The 11,946-nt window shown below is 30.1% G+C and overlaps 1 protein-coding gene across 1 annotated transcript; it reads left to right on the top strand.

Moving 5' to 3' along the window:
* The first annotated feature begins 2,533 nt into the window (after positions 1-2,533).
* PRX52 (Peroxidase superfamily protein) lies at positions 2,534-4,837 on the top strand. The gene is made up of 4 exons (XM_078969641.1): positions 2,534-2,803; positions 3,242-3,433; positions 3,733-3,898; positions 4,260-4,837. Exons 1-4 carry the CDS (start codon positions 2,591-2,593, stop codon positions 4,652-4,654), a joined length of 966 nt encoding a protein of 321 aa, XP_078825767.1. The 5' UTR covers positions 2,534-2,590; the 3' UTR covers positions 4,655-4,837.
* Positions 4,838-11,946: the final 7,109 nt, after the last annotated feature.

Genomic DNA, 11,946 nt, shown 5'->3' with positions numbered 1-11,946 from the left:
CAAATACGTCTCAGACGAGACGTGAACCCTTGACACCAAAAAGGAAGGGCAACATGCGCTATCGTTGTTGAGCAGAAGCCTTTTGGTAAAACCGAAAAAACTAATACTATTACAAAAAAAGATCTAAGAATAAATTTATAACAATAGCCAATTAAAAAAAAAGTCACCCTCCTTTACTAATTTTTTTAATAATGTCTTTTTTTTGTACGAGTTTCAAATCAGATTGGATCGACATTGCTTTCTTACCCTAGTTTCCTTACTTTCTGACATATGTACTTGTTGGGTGACAACAAAACAAGTTAAACACTTCAGACAAAAACAAAACAAACTTCGGTGACCTTGCGGAGATAAAACTTCTGAAAAAGTAAATCAAGTGAACACAATATTTAACCTGGTTCGGTCAAAGTGACCTACATCCACAAACAAACGAGAGAAAGATAATTTTATTAACTTCCAATAATAATTACAATCACACAAATGTTACACCTCATTTGAGCTCTCAAAACAAAAAACAAATCTCTCTTACTAACTGCTCCAAAGAAGTGCTCTCAACCTCACAATGATTACTCTCTTGAAATTTCTACATACATATAATGATAGCGATTATTTATACTTAGAGGGATCATACCTAAAACCCTAATGGGCCAAGCTCATTGGCCTATAGGCCCATGGATGTGACAACCAATCATATCCTGCCATGCAACATCCTCTGGAACATTTTTCCATGTCATACACCTCATGAGCATCAACAACACACATGATGGACCACCTTGACCATAGTGGAGCATCATGATCACTAATGGTCCAACATACATCAATGTGGCACAACATGGTGTAATCCTTGAGCGGTATCAACTTTTAAGCATCCTTGAACAATCTTGAGCATCATAGAGGACTTTATAGTATACTTGGCTCATCAGGGATACCATTGCTCATCAAGGAACCAAAATGGCCCATCTTGCACCATGATGGTGCAACATGTGCAAGGATGGCGCAACATACATCAAATATGGTGCAATAACTTCTAGGTTGGAGCAACATCACCATCTTGGCAGTACAACAACAACATGTATGGTGCAACAAGGTCATGATTGGCGCAACAACATACTCCATGGCGCAAGAGAGGTACCCCCATAGCGCAAGAGGGAGTAGTTTGGCGCAAGAAGGAGTGTCCTTGGTGCAACAACATCCTTTTTGGCCCAACCCTTCAACAGATGGTACAACAAGGTTCCCTTGTTGCTCCATATCACTCCCAAGTGCTCCAAACCTCTTCCAGATGCTCCAAACCCCCTTTTATATGATTCGTTCATTTGACACTTGATCCGTTCCCGTCTCAAATGATTCGTTCATTTGACACTTGATCTGTTCCCGTCTCAAATGATTCGTTCATTTGTCACATGCTCCATGAACCTTAAGTGCTCCATTTAGTTCCAAGTACTTCGAATGTTCCATGAACATGATTCAAATGTTACATGTTGGACAAGACTTCATACATCAACAATACTAGTATTTGCTTTTAACTTATTTCTTATGTATGTTTCTACTACTTGCACAATTGTCCATATTTTACATGTAGACGTACGTGATCTTTCTATGTGTAAATTTTCCTTTTTGTTTGTTGGTATCCTCATTCAATCATATACCACTTAATATTTTTATCACAAACTAATGTTTTTTTATACATAGAGCTTATGCAAAGATAACTCTAATTTATGGACGATTACAAAATTTGTACTCTTATCTATTTATTTTAATTTATATTTTTTATTTTTTCTTTATCAGATGTCTCTTACGAAAGCAGTCTCCCAAACTAACGTCAGTTGCAGCCAACCAATCTAGCCTTCCGCGACCTTATCTCATTTGTTTGGAACTAAGGTAATATTGTATTGAAAAAATAGGTATTATTGTGATTACCCCTAAAAACCTAATTTATCAATTTTTAAAAGAAAAATCAAATAAAAGTTCACTTGGACGTTGATGTAGCCTTTTTTTCCATATAAAAATAGTTTGTATATAATACCAATTCAACAACATGACCCGTTAAAACGAAAAAGAAAAGAAAAAAAAAGATACATTGTAGGACTATCAGGTAAATATAAAATAATTAAGGATCTACTGATTAGTCAAAATATAACACCCTTTGCTAAAGCGTAACATTAGATTAACAAATTTAGTTTTATATTTTCGTGTGGGGCCCTATCTTTGACAAAACCGCAAATATCGCCCTCCCCGCAAAACATATCTTAATCGAAGTAGAACCAAAGACGGACACGAATAGAAAATACATAGAATATTGCGGCCATGCGCGGTTTCTACTTATGATTTGTGGAACAAATAAAAGTATCAAACCCTTCCACTTTTTAATATTATAAATCACATCCCTTTACTTTTTCTTTTTTACGTTCACTATTCAACAACGTTGAAATCCCATGCAATCTAGTCATAGGGTTAGACGATTAGGTTACCTGCCCCAATTATGCCATGCATCCATCACTCTATATAAACTCACATCATTCATTCATAATCTTCATAACATTTAACACACTTCTCATTTCTCAATATCAAATAGACAAATACTTTGCACTAGAAAATGGGGTTTTCTTCATTTGATATTCTTATGAAATCTGTGTTAGTTATGTTACTTATTGGAGTTGTCTCTGCTCAACTTTCACCCACTTTTTACTCAAGATCTTGCCCGAAGCTTCTTCCAACGGTGAAATCGGCTGTGCAATCTGCTATTTCAAAGGAAACCCGAATGGGTGCTTCTCTCCTACGACTACACTTCCATGATTGCTTTGTGAACGTAAATTTCCATTCCTTATATCCATGAATTTTACACGTTTCCAAATCAAATTATGCAAAGTGCTAATCATCGACATTATTGCAATGTTGCCTCGTTGAGTTGGTACTTGATTAGAATGATCTAATGGTGTTAGTGTAACCCTATATATCAATTGTTTATTATCATATATTAAAATACGTGGATAAACAAATAATAAAATTCAACATCTCCAATCCTTTATTCTTCTAGAAAACCATCATTCAATATGTGCATGGTGGCATTCACTTTTTATTTGTTAGTTAATTGACCAAGTGAAGTCCAACCTAGTGGGGCACATAATCATGTAGCAATCAATGTTGTCTTATAATTTTTTGTAAATTACATTTACTTTTACTTTTACTTTTATGTTTAAATATTATTATTAAAATATATATATTTTTTTGTGAACTTGGGTTTTAGGGATGTGACGGTTCAATCCTTCTTGATGATACATCCTCATTTACCGGCGAAAAGAGGGCGGCTCCTAACTTTCGATCAGCTAGAGGTTTCGAAGTCGTGGACAACATAAAATCAGCTGTTGAAAAAGCATGCCCTGGTGTGGTCTCATGTGCTGATATACTAGCTATTACTGCTAGAGATTCTGTTGCAATCGTAAGCGCTCTTTTACACCCTATATGATTCTTAGGCCATGTTTGACGCTAGTTGAAAAGTTAATTTTTAGCTTCTATCACAAAAACAACTTATAAAAAGCTAACTTATAAACTAGTTTAGTGAAATAATTATATGCTAATTTATAAATTAACTTATTTCTACCACACAAGATATGAAAACCTTACACGGTGGTAGCATAAGTTCCCATTTCTTCTTTCTTCTACTCACCTTAACAGAACATCTTAAAACATTATGTCTATAATAGAATTACTAATTTAGTGTTTAATTTGAAATTGAAGCTTGGAGGACCTAGTTGGAATGTGAAATTGGGAAGACGCGATTCAAGAACCGCAAGCCAAGCTGCAGCCAACAACAGCATTCCTCCACCCACATCAAGCCTAAGTCAGCTAATCTCTTCCTTTAACGCGGCCGGTCTTTCGTCTAAGGACATGGTGGCTCTTTCAGGTCAACCTTCTTGTCTCTTTTTTTTTTTTTTTTTTTTTTTTTTTTTTTTTTTTTACTTTTATACTACGTAACAAGCCAATTAGAATGCTATTTTAAATTAATCAAGTCATGTTGTAAAACAGACTAAATATTATCTGTAAACTACATTCTATTTTTTTTTTAAGTTATATCATTTTTAATATTATATTATTTGTATCTTAAATTTCTATTTATTTATATTTATAAATAAAAGAAAAACATAAATATTTTTTGTTAGATGGATCAACCCAATACATTTTAAGCTGACCCAAAACTACCCAAGTAGTCAACCCAACAGGAATTCTAACCTACTTTAACGACGTCGCTTCGAAACTAAAAACAGGTTCTCACACAATCGGGCAGGCAAGGTGCACCAATTTCCGAGCGCGGATTTACAACGAAACCAACAATTTGGATGCGTCATTTGCTACATCAAGGCGAAGCAACTGCCCAAGAGCCACCGGCTCCGGCGACAACAATTTGGCACCACTTGATATCCAATCTCCGACGTCCTTCAACAACGACTACTTCAAGAACTTAATTAACCAAAAGGGTCTGCTCCACTCCGATCAACAGCTCTTCAACGGTGGCTCCGCCGATTCTACTGTTAGACAATACAGCAGCAACCCCAGTCTATTCAGCTCCGATTTTGCTGCTGCCATGATCAAGATGGGTGATAATAAACCGCTTACTGGATCCAGTGGAGAGATCAGGAAGAACTGCAGGAGGACCAATTAAGGATTTCAATTAAGTTCGGTGTTTTTTAATGATTAATTTCGAGATTTGAAAAGAAATGGTGTGAGTTATATGTAAAAGTGTTTCAAGTGTTGTTCCTGTCTTCTTCATCATTCTACTTTTGATTGTCTAAAAATATGTATTTTCCGGTTTTTTAAGTAATATTTACATGCCTTTTTTTGAGTGTGTTTGAATGAGCTTCATGGATTATGAATAATTTTACCTTTTTAGGATAATAATGAGTTTTGCAAACAAAATGAAAACTTATTAGAAAAAAAAAATAACAATAATAAATGTAGAATTACCATAACGATTATAAACGTAAAACAGGGCGTGCATCAAATGATTATTGCATTTTTTGTCGATTTTCAATTGACTACAACTTATTCATATTCTAATTTCCTGATTATTGGAAATCATAATAATCAAAACCGGTATAAGTTGTTGTAAGAAAACTAACGGTTAAAACACATATAAAATCAATTTACCATAAATTTAATCAACTTAAATCTTATAATTTGTTTCTAATGATTCAAAAGTGGGAATTTTGAATACAAATATCTTATTATGCTTGATAGATGTGTATAAAGTAAAAATCTGTATGATATTGATGCTCTGTATAAACTTAGTTTTAAGTAAAAAATAAATTTGATTACGAACATCCTAAATGATTAAAGAATTACTAATTTAACCTTTTTGTGGTGTCTAAGGTACACCTTACTAACTGAAAATTGCTATTTTGCACCAAATATACTTAAATCGAACAACCATAAAGTCTTTTAGTGAGAACATATAATAGTTGAGTTACAGTAGTACGTAAATATCTAACTACGAGAAACGGTGATACGACGACATTACAAATGAAATACAAATCAGTTTATATATGTGTTACGCTTTGATGCTTTGATGGAATACGTAATTAATTTAGCTGTTAGTAAAGAGGCCTAAATATCGTTACACCAAAAAGTTGTTGAACTAAAGCAAGCCAACATTAATAATTTATAGAATAAATAATCGTATTGTCATCAAGAAATACATAACATCCGCTTACTGGCCTTCTAACTTCTAACCATATAAGCAATCTTTTATCTTTAGACTTAAGTTTGGAAAGAACCATATAACATGAAGTTCTAATGCGGCAAGATAATGACAACCACCCTAGACCACGAATAGGAGTGGAGATGGGTTTGCACTTATTTAGGCCCATATGTTTTAGTATATATCCAAAAGATACATCCATCTTAGAGGTTCTACTTTTGCAAAACTAATCAAAGGTTTATATATATATATATATATATATATATATATATATATATATATATATATATATATATATATATATATATATATATATATATATATATATTAGGTTATAATCCGTGGGAACCACGGTTATAAAATTTAATGAATATTAATAACATAAAGGGTCTTTATTTAAACAGATATTAACAACTATAATACTGCTATTTGTGAATTAGAGGTGTTTATAATTATATATTACAACATTAGCTTAATACTGGTCTAATACACATATTGATTAAAATAAATAATGAATAGGATGAAACAAACATTAAAAAATAAAAAAGATAATGTATCGGTCAATTAAATAAGGAAGTTATTATGGTCAAATCTATAAAAATGCTACATGTTGCAAACTACAACACATCATCCAGCCCTCTATTAACAAAAAAAAAAAAAAAAAAAAAAAACCTTTCATATAGATTATTTGTTTAGTCGTGAGGATTATTTTGAGTTTTTCTCAAAAATTCCAAAATCTAAATCAGGCATATTTTGCATTAAGCATATATAAATTTATATATGCTTAACGTAGAGCATACATGATACATGTTTTTTTTTTCTTTTTTATCTTTCGTACAAATTTAAAAATACAACCTTTAAAATTTTATTTTCTTTTCATCTATACCAATTGACCAGCCATATCCGAACTGATACTTCTTTAATAATTTGAGCACCACTACTTAAGATGTCTATTTCCCAATCATTTTCATTACAAATTGCCAAGAAAAAACGTATTGATTCAATAATTTTTCATCTTACAATGTTTTAAAAGAATGATTATTAAAAAGTTACGGATTCTTTAGGGGTAAGTGAAATAACTGCAAGATGCTCCAATGTTTGTTCCTATATCCAAAACCGATCCATATTAGACTTAATATTCATACAAATCTTATAAAAATCAAACACAACCATAAACATTTAAAGTGCTCTGTCCTTTTTCTTAGTGTGCCTAGTAGGTAATTTTAGTGAAGGATTGTTTCTGCCAACTTGTAAATATGTTTTTGAACTAACAAACTGACTGCTTCTTACGCTATCTGACTACATTATAACACTCTTCTTACAATTGATGAGGAGCAGTCACTTAGTTGTTTGGAGCCTATAACACTATTAAGTGAGCTTGGAGAGAACTTTTCTTGACCAACCAACACAAAATTCACAGTTTTTACCTCTTTTTGATCAACAATTTTTGACAAAAAAAAAATAGTAGAACTCTTGAAACATAAACAAACATTTTATCAAATAGTTGGACTGCATGTGTCCTTTGGTCTGCCCATAAGAGATGCACCTTCCATATCACAGATGAAAACTTTATTTCAAAATAACTTGGAAGCATTCAACTGAACTTTGATAATAATATGAAAATCTATGATTAATGTATGCATATTAAGTTTACAAGTGTTTTTCCCTACCCACAAATTTCATATATCCCCCTTTTGCTCCTAGGTAAACTGCACATCTATCTTGATAAATACATACTATAACAAAAGATATATACGCGAACATCAATTTTGTTTGAAATCATGATAAAGGGAAAATAAGTAATTTCAACATGGGAATATTGATCATCAAATTGTTGGACCTGGCTACAAATAAAGGGAGGGTAAATTACTTGATGTCTGCAAAAAAAAATATTTCAAATAATCATCACATCACCTAGCTGTCAAACATTGAAAAAAAAGTTAGAAGTCAAACCAACAACATAATACAAACCAATATTTATATTATTTTTTTCGTAAAATTACTACCGTTTTCCTGGACAGACATACTTCAAGGTCCAAGCTTCTTGTTATGGTGGTTGACAGAGAGGGTAAATTCTAGTGCAACGAATGAGAGAGGACCTGACAGAACGATGAATGTGTACCTTAAATGGATGTTTCAATAAATCCGAGCCTGCGTAACCAGTTTGACCTTCAAAAACCTTTTTGGAAAGAACCCACAACCTAGAAGACGATGGAATAACTCAATATTGCATATCAAAAATGATGACTTCATATCAAATTGAAAAAGAAAACAATAAATAATTAATCAGTGAGAAATGATAAAATGTACCTTATGTAGAAGAGTTATGCACCATTATAGGTGAATCTTTAGATATTTTACCTGTCAATTATAGTGGCGAAGAGGAAGACAAACGATTCCAGTTGAGATATCGGCATTCTAATCTGGGCATTGATTCCAATTGTAGCTCATGAGAACAACCCTTGATGTAGGGTACCCAACATTCAAATTAGATTTGTATATGGGGATTAGGATTTGAGAGAAAATTAAAGCGCGGTGTGTAATTGATTTGTATATGGAAAGTCACATAATCAGGCTATAACGTATGAGTTGAACCAATTTCAAATTTCAAATTATGATATAATCTCATCTTGCATAATAATTATTATAGATGAAATTCGAGTAGACGGGAAATCAAAACGCTGACAAATATAGGGTGGACACGTGGCAAATTGGAGGTGCAAAAGAGGGACACGTGGAATGCAAAGTACGAATAATAATAATAATATATATATATATATATATATATATATATATATATATATATATATATATATATATATACTAGTTTATAACCCGTGGGAACCACGGTGATAAATTTAATTAAACTTTAATAGTACAAATATTCAAAATTATTAATCACTTATTTTAAATAAATTATTAATTAAAAGATTTTTTTAGTTATATAAAATTATAATCATTGATTTAAATAAATATGTAAAATTTTATCACTTTATAATTTGTAGTAATTTTATTTTAATTTTTATCTAATGTTATTAATTTAATGTAATTAGAGTGAAATTTAAACTTTAAAATTTGAAATGGATAATCAATAGGTTGACAACTAATATGCATTAATTAAGAGACATAATATGGTGATACATGGCAAAAGAAAAATAAAATATGAATTAATTATGAAACCTAATATAGTAAAACATGTCAAATGAAGACTAAAACTATTCTTTTATTAGAATACGGATATATATATATATATATATATATATATATATATATATATATATATATATATATATATATATATATATATATATATATATATATGAAAAAAATGAATATGTGGCTGTTATGTATGTAAACTTAAGTATAGAAATTCTACTATTACTTCGTTTTGACATTAAACTACGATCGTTTAAATACAAATTTCAAAATTTAAATATAATATGTTTCGTATTTTTTCTATTCTTTATGAAATCTCTTTCATTTCCTCAGTTTATATACCTTCCGGTTAGCACTCTTAGTTTGACTTTGTGGTTATATCTTAATCGTTTTCTAGACTTTCATCCTAATTAATCTTGGTGTTCAAAAATATTGGCATTTAATGTATATGAAATTATAAATATCCACATTTGATTGATGTTAAAATGAAAGAAAAACGTATATAAACCAGATTGACACAATGAAAATTCCTTAGCAACTGGTGACGACAAATATGACTTTTTTTATTGAAAAATAACCAAATTAACAATGTTATCGTTAAAGATATATTACATAATTTAAGAAAATTATAATACGAATCAAATTAAAGAATGTTTTAAATCAAATTTTAACTAAAAACTAATTTAGTTTTGATTGGTTCTATACATAACTTTACATATATAACAGCCAAATGTTCACTAACCCATATATATATATATATATATATATATATATATATATATATATATATATATATATATATATATATATATATATATATATATATATATATATATATATATATATAATTCTAAAACAATTTGAAGTTTGTTTAGGTGGTAAAAACATTGATTTATAAAATTAAAGGTCTCAAGTTCAAAACTATTTGCTTACTTAAAGGGTCTTAATTTTTTATTTGCTTAGAGCCCTTAAATTGGTTGAGTCGTCCCTTCCATCTATTTGTTAAAATAACTCATTGTTTGTAAAAGTAGCATCCACAGTCCACACTAAAAAACACAGGCGGATCCATTATGGATCTCGGGGTATCCCGAGATATCTCTTAAAAAAATTTTGTAGTGTTAATTTGTTCAAAAAAAATTGTTTTATGTTGCACTTTTATATCGGAAAAAAATGAGGGTACCCTACAAAATTTCAAGTTATTTCTAAATGGTCCAAAATACAAACTAACCCAAATGGTCTAAATTTTTAAGCCCACACCAACCAGTTTATTAAAACAAATAAGTATTAAGCCCGAGAGTTTAATGAAAAAAATCGAACATAAATCTAATTGTCGACTCAATTGTCGACAGTCAACTCCACATCTCCATGACTCGTCTTCTGTTTCTTAATTCTCGTCTGATTGTCGACTTTGCAGCCCTTCTCGTCTTAATTGTCATCACATGTGGCATGTCGGAGGGAGAATTACAGCCACCTCTTCCTCCTCAATTACAATGAAACAAGTTAGTATAACCAAAATACTCATTCCTATTATGTATTTAGGTTAATTCAAATTCCAATTTTTTGTGATTATGTTTGAAAAAATAGAAATTAACAATTAACTTTGTTAAATTAGGGACTTAGGGTTAATACTTAATGATTATTTGTTGTTGAAACTTGATCAAGTTATAGTTGATATATTTTGATTGTAGATTGTTATTCGTTCATTTGTTGTTGAAACTTGAAATCAAGTTTATAGTTGATATATCTTGATAGTTGATAATTTGATTGTAGGTTGTTATTTGTTGACTGTTGTTGAAACTTGAAAATTGAAATCAAGTTTATAGTTCATATATTTTGATTGTAGGTTTCTATTAAAAGTTTTTTAAAAAATATTAGAGACAACAACGGTGAAGGAACTTCCAAAAAAATAGAAATTAACAATTAACTTTGTTAAATTAGGGACTTAGGGTTAATACTTAATGATTATTTGTTGTTGAAACTTGATCAAGTTATAGTTGATATATAACAAAAAAATAGCGCTAATGAAACTAATCAACTTCCACAAACTAATCAACCTATGCCAAAACCACAAGAACCTACTAAAAAACAAAAGTGACACGATCTTTTGATTCGAATGATCTTCCTACGGACCCAAGGGATAGGCCAAAAGATAACATCTCATAATCCTAATCAAATTGATGAAATAAGGAGACCATATTTGATTAAAGGGTATTATCAACAGGGGGATAGTTTTAAATATACATTATTTAGTAATAAGTGAAGTAGTTTTGTTGTGCAATGGTTTACTGATTTTCCATAGTTAAAGTATAACATAAAAAATAAGAAGGTATATTGTTTTTGTTGCTATTTGTTTGGAGCCATGGTAGGGGAACAAAGTGGAAGAGATGCATTTATAACCGAAGGCTTTGATATTTGGAATAAAAAAAAAAACTCATTCCGGAAACAAATCTACTATAATAAATGAAGGTTTTTTTGCCACATGTCCTCTTCTCCTTCATTTGGACACTTGGCATTTTCTAAAATTTTTAAATTTTCTATTTTCCACTTGTCATTTTATTGTATTTTTCATTTTATTAAATTAAAATTCCACGTTTATTGTGTAAGGTAATATATATGTAAAGTATTTATTAGAAAGGGTTTATATATGTAATTTATTCAATACATTAAAGTTTCAATAATTTTAATAATTCAATTTTTTTTTCATTTTTCTTATAAATTCAAACTTTTCAAATTGTTAAAATTTCATATATTTTTTTTTAATTAAACTCATATAATACATGGGTGTTACACCTAGTGGGTAATATTCAAAGTTATCACTATAAGGCCCAAGAAAAATGTGATTTGCTGTTGAGAAAAAAACCAATTTATTTGTAAAGTCTTGCATAAGCAAACAAAACTTAAGAAAAGTAATTATGAAATTTGATTACGTGCTATAGTCTGTAGTTGTTGATTTTTATTAAAAAATGCATTACCATTTCGTAGACATCATAAAATATTTATTCATTTAGATTTTAATACGATATTAGTTTTATTTTTATTCATTATAGTTTTTTTTTTTTTTTTGCTTTTTTTTAATATATAGGTAGTGGGATAAGGTTATG

The sequence above is a fragment of the Lactuca saligna genome, chromosome 8, assembly GCF_052625555.1.
Source record: "Lactuca saligna cultivar CGN05327 chromosome 8, ASM5262555v1, whole genome shotgun sequence".
In the NCBI taxonomy this organism is placed as follows: domain Eukaryota; kingdom Viridiplantae; phylum Streptophyta; class Magnoliopsida; order Asterales; family Asteraceae; genus Lactuca; species Lactuca saligna.
The sequence above is the reverse complement of the archived record's forward strand: the minus strand, read 5'-3'. Positions and strand labels throughout refer to the sequence as shown.

Excerpts from the sequence above, each read along its gene's own strand:
- PRX52 (XM_078969641.1), top strand. The coding sequence starts at position 2,591 with ATGGGGTTTTCTTCATTTGATATTCTTATGAAATCTGTGTTAGTTATG. Across the intron at positions 2,804-3,241 it reads TCCATGATTGCTTTGTGAAC|GGATGTGACGGTTCAATCCT; the intron begins GTAAATTTCCAT and ends CTTGGGTTTTAG. Across the intron at positions 3,899-4,259 it reads GGACATGGTGGCTCTTTCAG|GTTCTCACACAATCGGGCAG; the intron begins GTCAACCTTCTT and ends AACTAAAAACAG.